This window comes from Erythrolamprus reginae, chromosome 1 (genome assembly GCF_031021105.1).
Source record: "Erythrolamprus reginae isolate rEryReg1 chromosome 1, rEryReg1.hap1, whole genome shotgun sequence".
NCBI lineage: Eukaryota > Metazoa > Chordata > Lepidosauria > Squamata > Dipsadidae > Erythrolamprus > Erythrolamprus reginae.
Window position 1 is genome coordinate 394,264,851 of NC_091950.1, and position 19,218 is coordinate 394,284,068.

General features: G+C 41.6%; 1 protein-coding gene across 1 annotated transcript in view; it reads right to left on the reverse strand.

Moving 5' to 3' along the window:
* Positions 1 to 19,218, reverse strand: part of TRIM54 (tripartite motif containing 54) — a 36,582-nt gene that overhangs the window by 16,155 nt on the left and 1,209 nt on the right. Inside the window, exons 2-3 of the mRNA XM_070742056.1 lie at positions 8,850 to 9,022; positions 2,417 to 2,588 (exon numbers count right to left, since the gene is read on the reverse strand). Of these exons, the coding sequence (XP_070598157.1) occupies positions 2,417 to 2,588; positions 8,850 to 9,022 (345 nt within the window). The remainder of the gene's footprint in view (positions 1 to 2,416; positions 2,589 to 8,849; positions 9,023 to 19,218) is intronic.

Consider the following 19,218-nt stretch of genomic DNA (forward strand, 5'->3'; position numbering starts at 1 on the left):
ACACACACACACACACGCTGCTCTGCTTTGGTTTCAAAGGTGTGAAAAAGCAACAAAGTCCAGCACACAAGATTCCTGACGAAACTGCAACAGATATTCTTTCACAATGGCCAAACTCGGCTGCTGCTATTTATAGCAGCAGCCCTAATTACTGGAGCCCCACCCAAACTCAGGTGGCCTCCCTTGTTTCTCGTAATATGTTCTTACTTGGTCTCTTCTACGCATAATTCTGCGCTTGTGTGGGTCCAACATGTCATCATCTGAAGCTATAGAAGATAAGGAAGATTGACTGCCTGGCTGTGTGCCAAGCCCTCCTCCGCCGAGTCACTCCCACCTGCTTCTTCGTCCAAGGAAACTAAACTCTGAACTGATTCTGTCGGCAATAACACAGGCCTGTGACATGTTGAATTTTCCCCTGCATCCACAGCCCCCTTCCCTGGGGCAGGAGCTGGGCCAGAGCCAACCACAACATGTGGGTGTGGCTTATTTTGTGGATGTGGCTTGCCGGCCATGTGACCAGGTGGGAGTGGTTAAAACGATCATCATCGTTCAAGTGAACTGTTAAGTCCTCGACTTACAACCTCATCAGTGTTGTAAGGGCTGACAATTTGCTTCGTGTTTCCGGCGCTCTCCTTCCTAGGTCGACCCCTGCCTCAGGCTAGATAGCTAGGCAAATGGACGCCGATCAGCTGTTGAGAAAAGAGAGGGGAGGAAAAGGACCCCCGGCAACTCCTGCTGGTGCTGGTCTCCCTGCCACTTTCCGAGAAAGAGGAAGAGGATGGCAGAGGGGGATTTAAAAATATCAGAAAGCTGAGGGAGACTCCATGGCCTGCATTGGCTGCCGATCAGTTTCCGGTCACAATTCAAAGTATTGGTTATGACCTTTAAAGCCTTACATGGATTGAACCAGAGTACCTCCGGAACTGCTTGCTACCGCACAAATCCCAGCGACCGATAAGGTCCCACAGAGTTGGCCTTCTCCGGGTCCTATCGACTAAGCAATGTCGTCTGGCGGGCCCCAGTGGAAGAGCCTTTTCTGTGGCGGCCCCGGCCCTCTGGAATCTGGAGATTAGAACTGCTCCCACCCTCCTTGTCTTTCGTAAACTGCTCAAGACCCACCTATACCGCCAGGCATGGGGGATCTGAGACATCTTTCCCCCAGGCTCTTTATAATTTATGTTTGGTATTTATGTGTTGACTGGTTTTAATATGATAGGATTTTAGTTATTTCTTTTAGTATTAGATTTGTGCCACTATAATATTGTTTTTATCATTGTTGTGAGCCGCCCCGAGTCTTCAGAGAGGGGCGGCATACAAATCTAATAAATTATAATTATTATTATAATTATTACATGGTTATTATTGCCGCACAATGCATTTTCATCTCAGCTGCAGTATATAAGTCTAAATCCCATACTAAGAACCGAGATGGCGCAGCAGGTAGAATGCCGTACTACAGGCCATTAAAGCTGACGGTAGATCTGTAGGTCAGCGGTTCAAATCTCATTACCGGCTCAAGGCTGACTCAGCCTTCCCTCCTTCTGAGGTGGGTAAAATGAGGACCCAGATTGTTGGGGTCAGTAGGCTGGCTCTGTTAAAAAGCGCTATGGTTAACATGTTGTAAGCTGCCCTGAGTCTAATTAGAAGGGCGGCATTAAAAAAAATCGAATAAAATAAATAAATAAATTAAAAATATGCTAAATTGGGCACCAGCATTATTATTATTATTATTATTATTATTATTATTATTATTATTATTATTATTATTATTATTAATTAGATTTGTATGCCGCCCTTCTCCGAAGACTCGGGGCGGCTCACAACAGTAATAAGAAACAGTGTAACAATGGGACAAATCTAATAATAAAAAATATATAAAAACCCCAACAATTAAAAACCATACAGCACGTTTGTTTGTTTGTTTATTTGTTTATTTATTTTGATTTGTATGCCGTCCTTCTCCTTAGACTCAGGGCGGCTTACAACATGTTAGCAATAGCACTTTTTTAACAGAGCTAGGCTATTGCCCCCACAATCTGGGTCCTCATTTTACCCACCTCGGAAGGATGGAAGGCTGAGTCAACCTTGAGCCGGTGATGAGATTTGAACCACTGACCTTCAGATCTACAAGTCAGCTTCAGTTGCCTGCAGTACAGCACTCTACCTGCTGCGCCACCCCGGCATACCAAACATGAAATATAAAAAGCCTGGGGGAGATGTCTTAGTTCCCCCATGCCTGGCGATACAGGTGGGTCTTGAGTCACTTGCGAAAGCATCTAACACGCGTGAGTTTCTCCCACCACAAGATTCTGCACAACTGAGTTTTTTGCTCTAATTGTCCAAAACAGAAACAATGAGTAGAAAGAAGACAGGATCTTTTCCTTTCATTCCCCAGCCCCCTTTCTCTCCCTTTTACCTTTTGGCGCTTATAAATGTTGGTCAGAGGAGCCACTTCACAGTCTTTGTGGGCCCCAAAGACTTTGCACATCGAGCAGGTTGGAACCTCGCAGGTCAAGCAATATATGTTGATCTTTTCCTCTTCGTGTTCTTCACACATCAGTTGCTGCTCTTCCTTGGCATGGAGAGGCCTGGTCACAGCACAAACAGAGATTGAGAGAGAGGTGGAACCCCCACAAGGCAAACTACTCTGTCTCAAAAACCTTTCTACGTTTCTTTTTTTTAAATTAAAACTTTATTAATTTTTTCATAAAAAGAACACACAGACATACAAACATTTAAACACGTAGTAGGGGTTACAATTGCCCCTCTCTTCTTAGAAGTTAATTTTTAATACAGAAAAAGAATATATAGTGTTCCCTCGATTTTCGCGGGTTCGAACTTCGCGAAACGTCTATACCATGGTTTTTCAAAAATATTAATTAAAAAATACTTCGCGTTTTTTCCCCCTATTGTTGTGATTCAGCCTGAGGCTCCTCAGGGACCGACTGGATCTCTGCCGGATCCATGCCCAGAGGAGGAGGACAGTGAACAGGAGGGGGAGGACCAGGCAGACGGGGAGAGGAACGTCAGGAAGAGGAGGAGGGAGAGCAGCCTGAGACCCCCGGGGGAGGGCTCTCCCCAGCTAGTAGCCTGGATTCATTGGATGAAGACGCACAGGCTATAATAGACATGAGGCAGAGACGTGCAGCTCAAAGACGGGGCCAATTAGAAAGGTATTTCCATCCCTCAATTGGCAACAGCTGGGTTTGGGTGTGGTTCTCCTCAGCAGGGGTGAAAAGGCAGGCCCGCCCTTATAGTCTTGTGGAGAGTTATCAACTGGGAGTCCTGTGACCTTGCTTCGATTCTTGGCGTCTCTGATCTTGGTTTGTGGCCTAGAAGTCTGGAAGACTTGGGGGAGGCGTGGGTTTTATTATCTACAGCTTTGTTTTTGCCAGCAAGAATCCTGTTTTATTGCCTGGCCTTCGTGGAACCTCTGTGAAGCTTCATAGTGTTCCTGTCTGTAAGAACAGTTTTTGTTACCTGTGTTTGCTTTGAATTATATAAACTGCCTTTGCTTTTTACCAGTGTGTCTGGCTACTCTTTTTGGTTGGTGTTGGCGTCTGGGGGGACCCAGACAGAACAGTATAACTCTCCACCAACCACCAGACACCTGGTTCACAGTTTGTTTGTTTATTCTTCCTGCTCTCTGCTGCTGGTTCCTTGTTTGGCATTTTTGCTTTTTGGGTTCCTGTTTTTGCCTTCCACCATGGCCGTTTCTGCAGCTGATATGCAGGCTGTGTTTGATGAGTTGCGCAGGGACATTGCGCAATTGACCCAGACGGTCCTGGTGTTACAACGCCAGGTGGAGGATTTGTCCCAGCCGGCCCCACCCCAGGCGCCCCCTGTGGTACCTCCTCCAGCACCTTTGCCCAGGAGGAAATGTTTTGTGGCGATGCCGGAAAAGTTCTATACCATGGTTTTTCCCGCACGATGACGTCATATGTCATTGCCAAACTTTCGTCTGCCTTTAAAAAACATTTTTTAAATAAACTTTACTAAAGAAACATGGTGAGTAATAATCTAAATGGTTGCTAAGGGGTATTGTAAATTGTAATTTAGGGATTTAAAGTGTTAAGGGAAGGCTTGGGATACTGTTCATAGCCAAAAATAGTGTATTTACTTCAGCGTCTCTACTTTGCGGAAATTCGACTTTCGCGGGCAGTCTCAGAACGCATCCCCCGTGAAAATCGAGGGAACAGTGTATTCTTAATTCGTTAAGTCAACATATTAATCTAGATGAAAAGAAGAATTTTGTTTACACATTCTAATAAGATAAGATTAAGTTAATAAAAGAGAAAAATTCTGAAGTCATTTTAATATATTCATACATTTCTTATAACATTTAATTTTAATTTTTCTTTTTATCTATCCACTTATAAACTTTATTCCAAATAGTATAAAATTCAGATTCTTCTTGCTCATTCAGCCTTCTTGTCATCATATCCATCTCTGCACAGTCCAATTTTTTTTTTACTACATCTTCTTTTTGGGGGATATTTTCCCCCTTCCAATTTTGTGCCTCTACGTTTCTTAAGGTCATCATGTTGAATGAGAACAGACGGGCTGCTTTTTGAAATATAGTGCAGCATGCCAAGAGGCCCAATTTTTATTTCCAAAAGAAAATACTTTAGTTCTTTGTGTTCCAAACAGAAGTTTAGCTAAAGGTGGGCAGCAAAGAAGTTTTAGGATTTGAGATGGAGGTGAAACTGGCCTAGGTCGCAGCCTTCTCCAGGTCCCGTCATCCAGACAATGTCGACCGGCAGGGCCTAGGGGAAGAGCCTTCTCTGTGGTGGCCCTGGCCATTTTGAACAAACTCCCTCCAGAGATATGTACCGCCCCCTCCCTTCTTTTTTTTTTGTAAAGCTTTAAAAACCTATCTCTACTGGCGGTTTTGGGGGCCAAGCGTGATGAGAATGTCTCCATCTGATACTAGATATGATTGGACTGGATGAATATGTGTGATTGTATATATGGGGTCTTTAAAAAATGTTTTTAGTAAATTTCCACAATCTTTTATAGTTATTTAAATTTCTTATATATTGTTGTATTCAATGTTGTATGCCGCCCTGAGTCGCCTCGAGAAGGGCGGCATAGAAATCTAATTAAATAATAATAAAATAAAATTAATAATAATAATAAAGACATGCAGTGATTGACCAAGAGGCAATCAAGCCTTTGGTTCTACCATCAACACCTATCTAGCATGATTCTTTGTGGGAAGGAGGGAAGTGTTTTTAATAGGAAAGTGAACACAAGAACAAGGGGACACAATCTGAAGTTAGTTGGGGGAAAGATCAAAAGCAACATGAGAAAATATTATTTTACTGAAAGAGTAGTAGATCCTTGGAACAAACTTCCAGCAGACGTGGTAGATAAATCCACAGTAACTGAATTTAAACACGCCTGGGATAAACATATATCCATCCTAAGATAAAATACAGAAAATAGTATAAGGGCAGACTAGATGGACCATGAGGTCTTTTTCTGCCGTCAGACTTCTATGTTTCTATGTTTCTGTTCTTCCTTACAGGTAGCAATGCAACATTAGCATAATCAGTATGTTTAATAGCTTTATGCAGTGGTGAAATCCAATTTTTTTTACCACCGGTTCTGTGATTGTGGTTTGATAGGAGTGGCTTGGTGGGCATGACAGGGGAAGGATACTGCAAAATCTCCATTTCCTTCCCATTCTTGGGGAAAGGATATTGAAAAATCTCCATTCCCACCCCACTCTGGGGCCAGCCAAAAGACGTATTTGCTGGTTCTCCAAACTACTGAAAAGTTTCACTACCAGTTCTCCAGAACCTGTCAGAACCTGCTGACTTTCACTCTGGCTTTATGTGATCCAAATTATTTATGACAATAAACTTTTTTGGTCCTGTGTTTAGATTAGGCTATACATTTAAAGAATTATATTATGACAAGAAAACAAGCCATAGAACATTGTCTGGTGGGATTATAGATTAAGACTGTTAAAGTAAAAGGAATGGAATATTGGGTTTATTTGTTTAAAGTTAAAATAGATTGGTTCTTTTTTGTAACCTTTAATGGACTTCTGACAAGGTTTAAGAATGTTTATAAATAAAATGGATTTATTTGATCAAGGTTAAAAGAGATACTCATTTCTGGTAACCCTTAGTGGATTTTTGCTAACTCAGACTGCATGACGAGGCCACAGGATTTGTTATAGGTATGACATGTAGTAATGAATGAAGAGATTGTTTGCTATGTTTTAAGAGAAGCTGGTAAATTGTTAAAATTGTTTATACTGATTAGGACAAGAGGAGAAGGCACTTGTTTATATCTTTCTTTTTTCTTCATTATATCCCACCCCCTGCATTTTCTATTTTTTCACTCTTTAAATTCTGGAAGTCAATTTTTATCTATAAAATCGCAATATTTAATTAAATTGGTTTTTTTTAAAGAAAGCCTTGTAATATGTCATTAACATGACAAAGGATTGATAGAAGCATGCCTTCATTTTTTCAAAAATATCACATACAATGGTATGTCTACTTAAGAACGCCTCTACTTACGAACTTTTCTAGATAAGAACCGGGTGTTCAAGATTTTTTTGCCTCTTCTCAAGAACCATTTTCCACTTACAAACCCAAGCCTCCAAAACTGTAACTGGAAAAGGCAGGGAGAAGCCTCCGTGGGACCTCTCTAGGAATCTCTTGGGAGGAAACAGGGCCGGAAAATGCAAGGAGAAGCCTCCATGGGGTCTCTCTAGGAATCTCTTGGGATGAAACAGGGCCTCCACCCTCCCTGTGGTTTCCCCAATCGCACGCATTATTTGCTTTTGCCTCCTCCTCTTCTCCCTCCTCCTCCTCCCACCCAAATTCCAAGCTTTTATTTCTTTCCTAATGGGTTTGCACGCATTATTTGCTTTTACATTGATTCCTATGGGAAAAATTGCTTCTTCTTACAAACTTTTCTACTTAACAACCTGGTCACCGAATGAATTAAATTTGTAAGTAGAGGTACCACTGTATTAGGCTGTATTATTATTATTATTTTATTCACAAAAACAGTAATACACAGCAAACGAAATTGATATGCTAGATATTGTATCACAATATCAGAAGTCAAACATTTCCCAAGCATCTAGGACTGTGCTGTTTTTGTTGTTGTTAGTTTCTCTCTCTTTTTGGAATAGTGTAATGAAAGAGAAAATGTGTTTGCAAAAGTGAGAGGAATATTTTGCTTGTCAGGAATGTGAGAGAAGCCTAACCTTTAAACTGGTCTTGCCACCAGATTATGAATGCAGTAATACAATAACATTGAAATACTATGCAAATAAATAACTGAGAAATGATATCCGTATTAGCATACCTTTTTGAAAAACAAGTTCTAACTTCAGGGAGATGGCTCTATTTAACTTTCGCAGACTTTGAACTCTACTCTAGAAAGAGCCAATAGGGTGTTAGATGTACTGACTGATACACATCTGGATTTATTAAGTAGAAAAATGTCTATGAAAGCAAGAAAAGCATTTAGGAAGGATGCTGATGAGGAAGTAGAAAGGATAAGACCTGAGCGGTCGAGCCCAGGATTTAATTTCTGACAGGCCTTGAAGGAGGAAACAGAGTTGAATTAATCAGTAGGAAAATTCTGGTTCTGCTTCTTCATTTGGAACACAAAGATTTTGGAGCAACAGAAATGTGTGAACACCCCTGCATGTCTTAGGGACAGGATGACTAGCACCAAATGTTGAAACAGAAATTATGGGATTCTACACGTAACCAGTAAAGGGCTGCAATTTTTTTTACTACTGCACTGTGGGTGTGGCTTATTTTGTGGGTGTGGCTTGCCAACCATGTGACCAGTTGGGAGTGGCTTGACGATCATGAGATGGGGTGGCTTAAAGGTCATGTGACTGACTCACTCACGTTGAGGGTTTGTGTTAGGATTAGTGTTGAAAAGTGTTCGGAAACTTCAGATCGTGCAGAATGCAGCTGCGAGAGCAGTCATGGGCTTACCTAGGTATGCCCATGTCTCACCATCACTCCGCAGTCTGCATTGGCTGCCGATCAATTTCCGGTCACAATTCAAAGTGTTGGTTATGACCTTTAAAGCCCTTCATGGCACTGGACCAGAATATCTCCGAGACCGCCTTCTGCCGCACGAGTCCCAGCGACCGATTAGGTCCCACAGAGTGGGCCTTCTCCGGGTCCCGTCAACTAAACAATGCCGGTTGGCGGGTCCCAGGGGAAGAGCCTTCTCTGTGGCAGCACCGGCTCTCTGGAACCAACTCCCCCCAGAGATTAGAACTGCCCCTACTCTTCCTGCCTTCCGAAAACTCCTTAAGACCCACCTTTGCCGTCAGGCATGGGGAAACTAAACATCTCCCCTGGGCACGTTAATTTATACATGGTATGCTTGTGAGTGTGTTTGCTATTACATGGGGTTTTTCTTAAATCGTTAAATATTTTAATTAATTGCATTGTTGTGACTGTTTTACTTGTTGTGAGCCGCCCCGAGTCTTCGGAGAGGGGCGGCATACAAGTCCAACTAATAAATAAATAATAAATAAATAAATTAGGGTGCCTGGCTTCTCCTCGCCTCAAAGAGATACAACTTCCCTGTCTATTTACTTTTATTGAACATCCAAAATATACTATTTAATTCTGTGTATAATACATATTATACACAGGCACACAAAAATATACATTATCTACTATATAAACTATATGTGTATGTATACACACACACGCGCGCACACAGCTCTTCTAAAATTATACACATTCAACTTTATTTACTTTATTTGAGAAAAAAACTCAAAATATTTCTACCGGTTCTGCATACCTGACTCTACTCATAGGAGCCCATCACTGCACGTAACTTACCGAGAAGATTCTTGCTTGTAGATATCGATTATGTTTTCCACCAAAAGGTTGCGCTGCAGGCCATAAACTCCATGCCGGTCCAGCACCACTTCATGCCTACAGGATGGGCACCGGAATCGGCCTCCAGAGGACACTGAAGTAGATCCACGAGATTGCCATAGTGGGTTGGAAGCCTGGCAAGGAGGCAATGTGAAAATTGAGGGTTTTTTGTTGAGGTTCAGTACTGCTTTACTTACCCATTTGTTAGAAATATGGTTTTTCTAGAAAGCAGTAATATCTCCGAGACCGCCTTCTGCCGCACGAATCCCAGTGACCGATTAGGTCCCACAGAGTGGGCCTTCTCCGGGTCCCGTCAACTAAACAATGTCGGCTGGCGGGCCCCAGGGGAAGAGCCTTCTCTGTGGCGGCCCCGACTCTCTGGAACCAGCTCCCTCCAGAGATTAGAACTGCCCCTACTCTCCTTGCCTTTCGTAAGTGCCTTAAAACCCACCTTTATCGTCAGGCATGGGGGAACTGAGACATCTCCCCCAGGCATATACAATTTATGCATGGTATGTTTGTATGTATGTTTGCTTAGTAAATGGGGCTTTTTAAATATTTTAAATTATAATTTAGATTTGTCATGAACTGTTTTATTTTGTTGTGAGCCGCCCCGAGTCTGTGGATCTAAATAATAAACAAACAAACAAACAAATAAATAAATAAACTACCGGTACTATTACAAGAGTTGGCAACTTCAGAGATCACTGCTATAGGCAGACACTGGCAAAAGATTATTCCCAGCCATCCCATGTCCAATTTGCCAGAGTAAGTCACCATATTCAGAGCACAGCAACTCATTCTTCAACTCACGTGAGTTCTAGGTTATACTCAGACAGCTGAATGATGGTCTTCTAGTGACTAAGAAGTGCAAAAGTTAAAAGGGACAACCTCACTCCTCCAATGGGGGTTACTAAAATTTTGGATAAGATGGCCACTTGAAGAAAGCACTTCCATGAACAATAAATAAATGTCTAAATTAGATAACATCCCCTCCCCTCTCTGTTGGCACTTTGCTCCCTTCTTTGCTCTCCATTTTGGTCACTTTAATTTTAGATGAATATTAAATTTAAGATGCCTATTTAATTTCAATGTTTCAATGTTTTATATGGCATTTTTATTCAATGTTGGCAAGCTGCTTAAAATCATCTTTGATGAGATAGGCAACACATAAGATAACAAATAGATAGATAGATAGATAGATAGATAGATAGATAGATAGATGGATGGATGGATGGATGGATGGATGGATGGATGGATGGATGGATGGATGGATGGATGGACGGACGGACGGACGGACGGACGGACAGACAGACAGACAGATAAACAAACAAACTGAATAAACTGAATAAACTAAATAAATAAATAAAACAAATAAACAAATAGGAACTTCCTGAGAAACATTTTAATGCAAATTTTATTGTTGTTTTTTATATTTTACCTTTTGAAAAAAAATTAATATTTTTCTTTTTTAAATCCTAGTCTGAAAATCACAACTGGTGTTGTTTACACTGAAAATTCTTAGATGCCACACAGGGCCTTCAGGAGTCAATTGGCTTCTATATAAACTCTTATGTTCTAATATTAGAGCAAAGAAACACTGAAATGAAGCTTGAGGCCGGAAACAGATTTCTTCGGAACAAAAGCATCGACTTGTCAATTTGAGGTCTGTAAGAAATCTTTTAGGTAAAATATGTAGGACTCCATTTAATTCACAGGAACAAATTAATATGTTTTCCTGCTGAGGAAAAGATATTGAAAGAGTGCTGTAGGACTTTCTCCTGGGCAATACGCAATTCAATCTTTTAAAAATAAATGCAGGTGTTGAGGGCTTATTTAAGTGCGAGGAAACTTTGTGTGGATTTTTCTTAATTGTGAATGCTACACCAGGGACAGCAAGTAGTCAATTCATTGCATCTTAACACAATGTACTTAAAAATGAATCAAACGCAGTGAGTATAAGTATGTCTCATATGTTCAATTTTCCCGTTGTTACATTAAAAAAGGAATATTAAGAAGGTCTTTAACTTAAGAGATTGAGAAAGAAACAGACCTTCACACCAGTGTTCCCTCTAATTTTTTTGGGGGGGGGGCGGAAAAGTATAGTTTCTGAGCGGCAGTCCCTTTGGGACTGGGCGGCACAGAAACAATAAATGAATGAATGAATGAATGAATGAATGAATGAATGAATGAACGAACAAACAAACAAACAAATAAAAAACCCACCCTGTTTTGCCTCAGAGAATTTCAAAATAAAATACTGTACTGTGTGTCTATAACAGTGAACTCATAATAGGGCAACTCTATCAATATCAAAATGCCACTTAAATAGTTGAGCTAGTTTCAAACTAGATTTTGATTTTCTTTCTCTCTTCCTTACTCCCATTCTTTTTCTTTTTCTTTTCCTTCCTCTCTTTTTTCTATCTGTTTCTCTCTCTTCCTCTCTCTCTCCTTCCCTCTCACTCTTTCCCTCTCGGCTTCTGGGCAGGTTTGGAAAACTCTGAGTTGATGATGATTTTTAAGTGAGCGATTGCTCACTGCTCAGCTTAGAGGGAACTATGCTTCACACAAACTGAGAAGAACAGATGATACTAGAAAAAGACAGAATTCTGATTCAAAGAGTTATCACGTAGACAAGGAATTAAGGTCACAACCAATGAAGTGAAATTCATCGAATCTTTAAAGTACTGCATTTAAGTGTAAAGGAATAAAGTAATTAAAAATGGGGATTTTGTTTAGTGAAAGCACAAAAAATGAGTAGTAAAGTTGAACAGCTGCTTTTAAAAAATGCTTTAAAAGATTACTGGGTGTCCAGATCACAGACCAGTTCTACTTTGCTCTGCACTAGTTGTCAGGGCTCCAAATAGCATCAGAAATTAAATTAGTGTCCAAGGCAAATTTTTCTTCAAAGTTCCAATTTATTAGCAGAGCCATGTTGGCACATCTGGGAGAAACCAAAATCTGAAATCCGAGGGGTTTCTCCACCCAGTTGAAAGTTTGAGCCCTTGTCCCCACACCCCCAAGTCCATCACGTTGACCAATCTTCATCTGCCAACTTGGCAGAAACTCCCATCTCCTCCCGTGCAGGTGCAGGATTGCAAAGACAAAAGATGACCTTGACAATCTAGAAGGAATTTTTTATGGCTACATGGAGACATCCCTCATGCAATGACTCCTCCCAAATTCCCAGAGTGAAGAATACATTTTAAAATAGCATAAGTAAAATGGCTTTGGCCTGACTAGTCCATTCATGTTGCTTGAGATGCATTTGAAACAGAAGGATATTTGTCTGTCTGTCTGTCTGTCTGTCTGTCTGTCTGTCTGTCTGTTTGTTTATCCATCTATCATCTATCCATCCATCCATCCATCCATTTATCTGTCCATCTGTCTGTCTGTCTGTCTGTCTGTCTGTCTGTCTGTCTGTTTGCCGCCCAGGTCCCTAGGGATTCAGGGCGGTTCACAAAATAAAACATGGATCAATATAAAAACATTTCAATTTAAAATAATTACAGCCATCCATCCATTTGAATGTAGAAATGTAAAAATAACAGAGACTAGAATACCTAAGTCAACTTTGAAAGAATTGGGCATATTAATAAAAGGAAACAAATTAAACAAAAAACAGCACACTGCAACATACTGAATTCAGCTTATTTATGGAGAGAATCCAACAAAAGTTTAAAATCTTACACAATATATTTTATTTGTGGTCTCTAGGTGGCACTGGTCACACAGAGATTATTCTTCCTCTGCAAAGAAGTAACCTTGCTCTCATTCTAATTAACATCACTTCTTTCCTTCTTACCTTTGTAAAAGTGCAAAACATGCACTTTTGTTAGTTTTGTTAAAGACTTTTTGTTTAGTGAATTTAAAGGCTATATCTTGGCGTCTTACCGTTAGAGATGGCCCTAGACAGCTTAGTTTAGAGATGGCCTAGATTAGTTTAATTGTTTTGTCTTAAAGGAATCCCACAACTCAGATGGTGTTGATGGGTATGTACACAACAGATTTGAAAGAATTAAAATTTAGATTTCTTAGAATTTGTCCAGACAGATACAGAATCCCAGCAATGATGCTAAGGGTAGCTTTTCCTTACTGGAATCTTGCCCTAAACAATACCAGCTAACTTCTTTTCCTGTTGTGTTTTCGTAATGTGGATTTCATCTCCCACACCACCCATACTCATGGCAGATTTAAATTGTTGTTTGCTGCTTAAAGTAGTGTGTTCCCTTTTAAGTAAGGAAGAAAAACCCTGGCTGTTTTATTGTGGTTACAGTTGACTTGCAACCACAATTATAACAATGATTGCTAAGTAACCATGTCCTTTTGCCGTGGTTAATAAGCAAATCACTGCAGTTGTTAATTGAAACTGCATGGACATTAAGCAAATCAATGACTTTGTTGGTTGGAAGTCAACTGGGAAGGTGAGAAATGGTGAGCACATGCTGCAACCATTGTAAATAAAGTGTGTCCAAAGACTGATCACATGATCATTGATATGTTGCAACAACATAAGTGCAAGGACTAATCGTATGTCACCTTTTTTCAGTTACAGTCGTACCTCTACTTATGAACTTAATTTGTTCGGTGACCAGGTTCTTAAGTATAAAAGTTTGTAAGAAGAAGCCATTTTTCCCATAGGAATCAATGTAAAAGCAAATAATGTGTGCGATTGGGGAAACCACAGGGAGGGTGGAGGCCCTGTTTCCTCCCAAGAGATTCCTAGAGAGGTCCCACGGAGGCTTCTCCCTGCCTTTTCCGGCCTTGTTTCCTCCCAGGAGATTCCTAGAGAGTTTTCACGGAGGCTTCTCCCTGCCTTTTCCGGCCTTGTTTCCTCCCAGGAAATTCCTAGAGAGGCCCCACGGAGGCTTCTCCCTACCTTTTCCGGCCTTGTTTCCTCCCAGGAGATTCCTAGAGAGGTCCCACGGAGGCTTCTCCCTGCCTTTTCCGGCCTTGTTTCCTCCCAGGAGATTCCTAGAGAGGTCCCACGGAGGCTTCTCCCTGCCTTTTCCGGCCATGTTTCCTCCCAGGAGATTCCTAGAGAGGTCCCACGGAGGCTTCTCCCTGCCTTTTCCGGCCTTGTTTCCTCCCAGGAGATTCCTAGAGAGGCCCCACGGAGGCTTCTCCCTGCCTTTTCCGGCCATGTTTCCTCCCAGGAGATTCCTAGAGAGGTCCCACGGAGGCTTCTCCCTGCCTTTTCCGGCCTTGTTTCCTCCCAGGAGATTCCTAGAGAGGCCCCACGGAGGCTTCTCCCTGCCTTTTCCGGCCATGTTTCCTCCCAGGAGATTCCTAGAGAGGTCCCATGGAGGCTTCTCCCTGCCTTTCCCAGTTACAGTTTCAGAGGCTCAGGTTTGTAAGTGGAAAATGGTTCTTGAGAAGAGGCAAAAAAATCTTGAACATCCAGTTTTTATCTAGAAAAGTTAGTAAAGTAGAGGCATTCCTAGGTAAAAGTACCACTATATTTGTAACTCTGAACAGTTTCTAAGCAAATGTTTGTAAGCCGAGAGATATCTGTATTGCGCATAATCTGATTTAAGTGCTTTTAGCTCTATAGATAGCAACTGAACCTGTTCAGATGGCTCTCAGTCTCTCCCAGTGAGCTACAGAAAGCTATATTAATAAAAAACGATTCAGAACTCTGTTGGGATTATTATTATTATTATTATTATTATTATTATTATTATTATTATTATTACAGTATTATTATTATTATTATTATTATTATTATTATTATTTATCAGATTTGTATGCAGCCCCTCTCTGTAGACTCGGGATGGCTTACAGCAATAATAAAAACAATGTATAACAAATCTAATATTTAAAATATCTTTAAAAAAAACCTTATTTAAAAAACAAGACATACACACAAACATGCCATAGCAAATGCCAAGCACTAAGCTACTAAGCCATCACTCCATCAATACGGTATTACTTCCTAAAGGCAGAGAAATCAGGAACCATCCTCCTCTAAAAATAGTACATTTTTTGCAGGAAAGCAATGGGCAAGCTTGTGCCATTTGCCAGACTTGGCTCAAACCAAAGAGTTAGATTGCGTGGGAATGAAGAGGTGAGATGTAGGAACAGTTCAGCACCTTTATTTCTCTCTAGCAGAAAGCAGCAGACTGGAGGGAAGCTGCTTTTAAGGGCTTCCCTGAAGCCAGCTGGCCACTGACAGCAGTTTAATTCTCCCCCTGCTGGATGGACCAATCAGTGGCGACTATGCAAATCTGGGTCATCTATATCTGTACGTAACACTCCTCCCCTCTTAGTTTGTGAATATTCCAATTTTCCTTGTATACATGCTACATAGTCATGCAGATAGGCAGGGCGCAAGATAGTCCTACTGGGCCTGCGTGATTCATTAGACTCTGGAACTTCGTTGGTAGCGGACATGCCGTCGGCTGCTCCTGCCTCCATCTGTGGAATTATCTGGAACCCACCACTTGGCGAAATGGCCACCATTCTGAGGTCATCCTCCTTCCGTATGGGCACTGATGGGCAGCCCCCGGATTGGGGGGGATAATATTCCGGTAGGAAAAATGGAGCGGTGGCTATGCAAATCCAGGTCACATACAGCCGTGTGTAACACAAAGAAGCATCACCCAAGGATATTTCTTCTGGATCAAAATGATCGCTTCCAGGAGCTTTACAACTAAATACATACAGTGATACCTTGTCTTACAAACTTAATTGGTTCTGGGATGAGATTCTTAAGGTGAAAAGTTTGTAAGACAAAACAATGTTTCCCATAGGAATCAATGGAAAAGCAATTAATGCGTGCAAGCCCAAAATTCACCCCTTTTGCCAGCCGAAGCCCCCGTTTTTGCTCTGCTGGGATTCCCCTGAGGCTCCCCTCCATGGGAAACCCCACTTCTGGACTTCTGTGTTTTTGTGATGCTGCAGGGGAATCCCAGCATCGCAAAAACGAGCACTTCGCTGGCAACGGAAGTCCGGGGGTGGCTTCCCAGTGAAGGGAGCCTCAGTGAAATCGCAGCATCACAAAAGCACCGAAGTCCTCGAAACCCCACCTCCGGACCTCTGTGTTTTTGCGATGCTGCGATTTCACTAAGGCTCCCTTCGCTGGGAAACCCCACCTCCGGACTTCCGTGTTTTTATGATGCTGCAGGGGAATCCCAGCAGCGCAAAAATGGGTGGTTCACTGGCAACAGAAGTCCGGAGGCGGGGCATCCCAGCAGCGGCGGTGGGTTTGTAAGGTGAAAATAGTTTGTAAGAAGAGGCAAAAAAATCTTAAACCCCGGGTTTGTATCTCGAAAAGTTTGTATGACAAGGCGTTTGTAAGATGAGGTATCACTGTATTAAACTCAGGATTGACATAAATTGTGAGTGTCAAGGCTCAGTTTTAAAACAAACTAAAGGCTCTCTGAGCTACTGAAAAATGTCTTTCAGCATAAAGCAGGGGTCTTCAAATTTGGCAGCTTTAAAACGTGTGGACTTCAACTCCCAGAATTCTCCAGCCAGCTATGATTAAAGTTGCCAAGTATGAAGGCCTCTTGTGTAAAGTAACTATGGTGTCTTCCCCTCTCAGATATTTAGAACTGTTTATCATAGAAATCACTAAGTCTTGGATAGCTTTCCATTAGGAAGCCACCTGTTTTACATCAGTCCAATTATGGAATGGCTGACAAATGCTTGTCTTCATTGAAAGAGAGCCCATCACTATGAAATAACTCTTGTTATGAAATAACTCACCCAAATAACTCCCACTTTTCTCCTCAGGTTGAGGTAAAAAATATATGACAACCATCCCATTACTTCAAAAAGTCCGCTCCATTTTCTGTGTGGTAAATCTACATACTATATTTGCAGACATTATAAATCTCCTCATAGATTTTTCTTCTCCAAGCTACTTAGCTCTTTCCATCATTCTTTGTAGGACAGTTTCCAGATCTTAAACCACCCGATCTTCTCATCTGGAAGGGCTACAGTTGTTCATGGTCTTATTTTCTGTTCTCCTGCACTCTGGTAAATGTGGCTTCATTTGCACAATATAGGCCAATTTTAAGGGTTAATTTTGTGTGGATTAGCAAGATACACAAGCACAATCCGTCTGAATGCAGTATTGTACTATGAACCCAGAAATGGGATTTATTTTTATCCTGTCTTTATTATTTTTACAAATAACTCAAGATGGCAAATAACATATCCAACACACTTTCCTTCTTCTATTTTCCCCACAACAACACTGGGAGATGGGTTGGGTTAAGAAAGAATGATTGCCCAAAGTCATATAACTGGGTTTCATGATCAAGGTGTGACTTGAACTCATGATATCCTGTTTTTAAGCCTGGTGCCTTAACCATTAGACCAAACTGTCTTTAAGTTTAGCATAGTTGTATACATGTAGTAAATGTAGTCAACATGTAATAAAATGAATTTGAAGATACAGTGGTAGATCTACTTAAGTTTCCTCCCAGGAGATTCCTAGAGAGGCCCCACAGAAGCTTCTCCCTGCCTTTTCTGGTCCTGTTTCCTCCCAGGAGATTCCTAGAGGCCCCACGGAGGCTTCTCCCTGCCTTTTCCGGCCTTGTTTTCTCCCAGGAGATTCCTAGAGAGGCCCCACAGAGGCTTCTCCCCACCTTTTCCGGCCCTGTTTTCTCCCAAGAGATTCCTAGAGGCCCCACAGAGGCTACTCCCTGCCTTTTCTGGCTACAGTTTTGGAGGCTCGGGTTTGTAAGTGGAAAATGGTTCTTGAGAAAAGGCAAAAAAAAATATTGAACACCCGGTTCTTATCTAGAAAGGTTCATAAGTAGAGGCATTTGTAGGTAGAGGTACCACTGTACTTCCTTTGGTTAAAACTTTCTTTTCCCATCTCATGTAAGACTTTCTTTAGATCCTAGCCAAACGGTGTAACAAAACAAGTGATAACTGCAGCGAAATCCGATTTAGACAACTCAAAAAAAATCATCCTACAAAAATCCTACTTAAATCAGTAGGATATTTTCCTCCATATACTGTATGTTCCATTTCATCATCCAGCTCTCAAGTTCCATTTCTGTCTTCTTTTTTACATTAGCCAAGTGACCACAGAGTAAATGGGAATATCTCATTGTTATTGATTCCAGAAGGTTGGAGTGTATAGTAAATTAGATTAGATTAGATTTGATTTATTGGATTTATATGCCGCCCCTCTCCGCAGACTCGGGGCGGCTCACAACAATGACAAAAACAATACATAGTGTCAAATCTAATGTTTACCAATCTAATTACAGTTTTAGGTTAAAAAGTTCATAAAAGCAATCCCAATATATATAAAAAACAAGCACACAATCAATCAAACACCAAAACAACATGGGCAAGGGGGAGATGTTTCAATTCCCCCATGCCTGACGGCAGAGGTGGGTTTTAAAGAGTTTACGAAAGGCAAGGAGGGTGGGGGCAGTCCTAATCTCAGGGGGGAGCTGGTTCCAGAGGGTTGGAGCCACCACAGAGAAGGCTCTTCTCCTGGCTCCTGCCAGACGACATTGTTTAGTCGACGGGACCCGAAGAAGGCCAACTCTGTGGGACCTAACCGGTCGCTGGGATTCGTGCGGCAGAAGGCGGTCCCGGAGATATTCTGGTCCGGTGTTTTGTAGGAAGAGGCATTTCATTGCATTGATTTTATTCCTCTCCTATAAGGGGAATAAAGGCAACAAAAGGTCCTCCTTCAGGCCTGCTTATAATGGCCTTTCCAGGCTGATACAAGGAGTTGACATCCTGTCCTGAATTTCACAATCTTGTACTCCTTCCATTTTGGAGCACCGCCTGATCAACACAACACACAATATCCTTCCCATTTCCTGCCTTCCAAAGCCTCCCTTCAACAAACGCACACACTGGCCGGTGCTTCAGTCCTTTCCCACAAAACAAGGTGTAATTGGCATTGTGATTAATTCATCCTTCCAAATTTTCTATTGCTCCTCCATCTGCCTCTCGTTGGCTTTTTTAACTTTCGGGAGGCAGAAATTTCCCTTTATGTTACTCAAGAAGTGCGATGAATATTAATGGCTGTCTATAAGCAGAGAATACATCATGACATTTATTACATAATTATCATAAACTCCTTCACTCAGAAATGGCTCAGATTTTAGAAAGGCATTGCCCGGAGCCAAGGGTAGGCAAAGTTGGCTCTTCTATATCTTATGGACTTCAACTCCCAGAAATCCTGAGCCAATCATGCTAGCTCAGGAATTCTGGGAGTTGAAGTCCACAAGTCACTGCTCACAGTCACTCATGCCCTCATCACCCTCGAGATTCGACTACTGTAATGCTCTCTACATGGGGCTACCTTTGAAAAGTGTTCGGAAACTTCAGATCGTGCAGAATGCGGCTG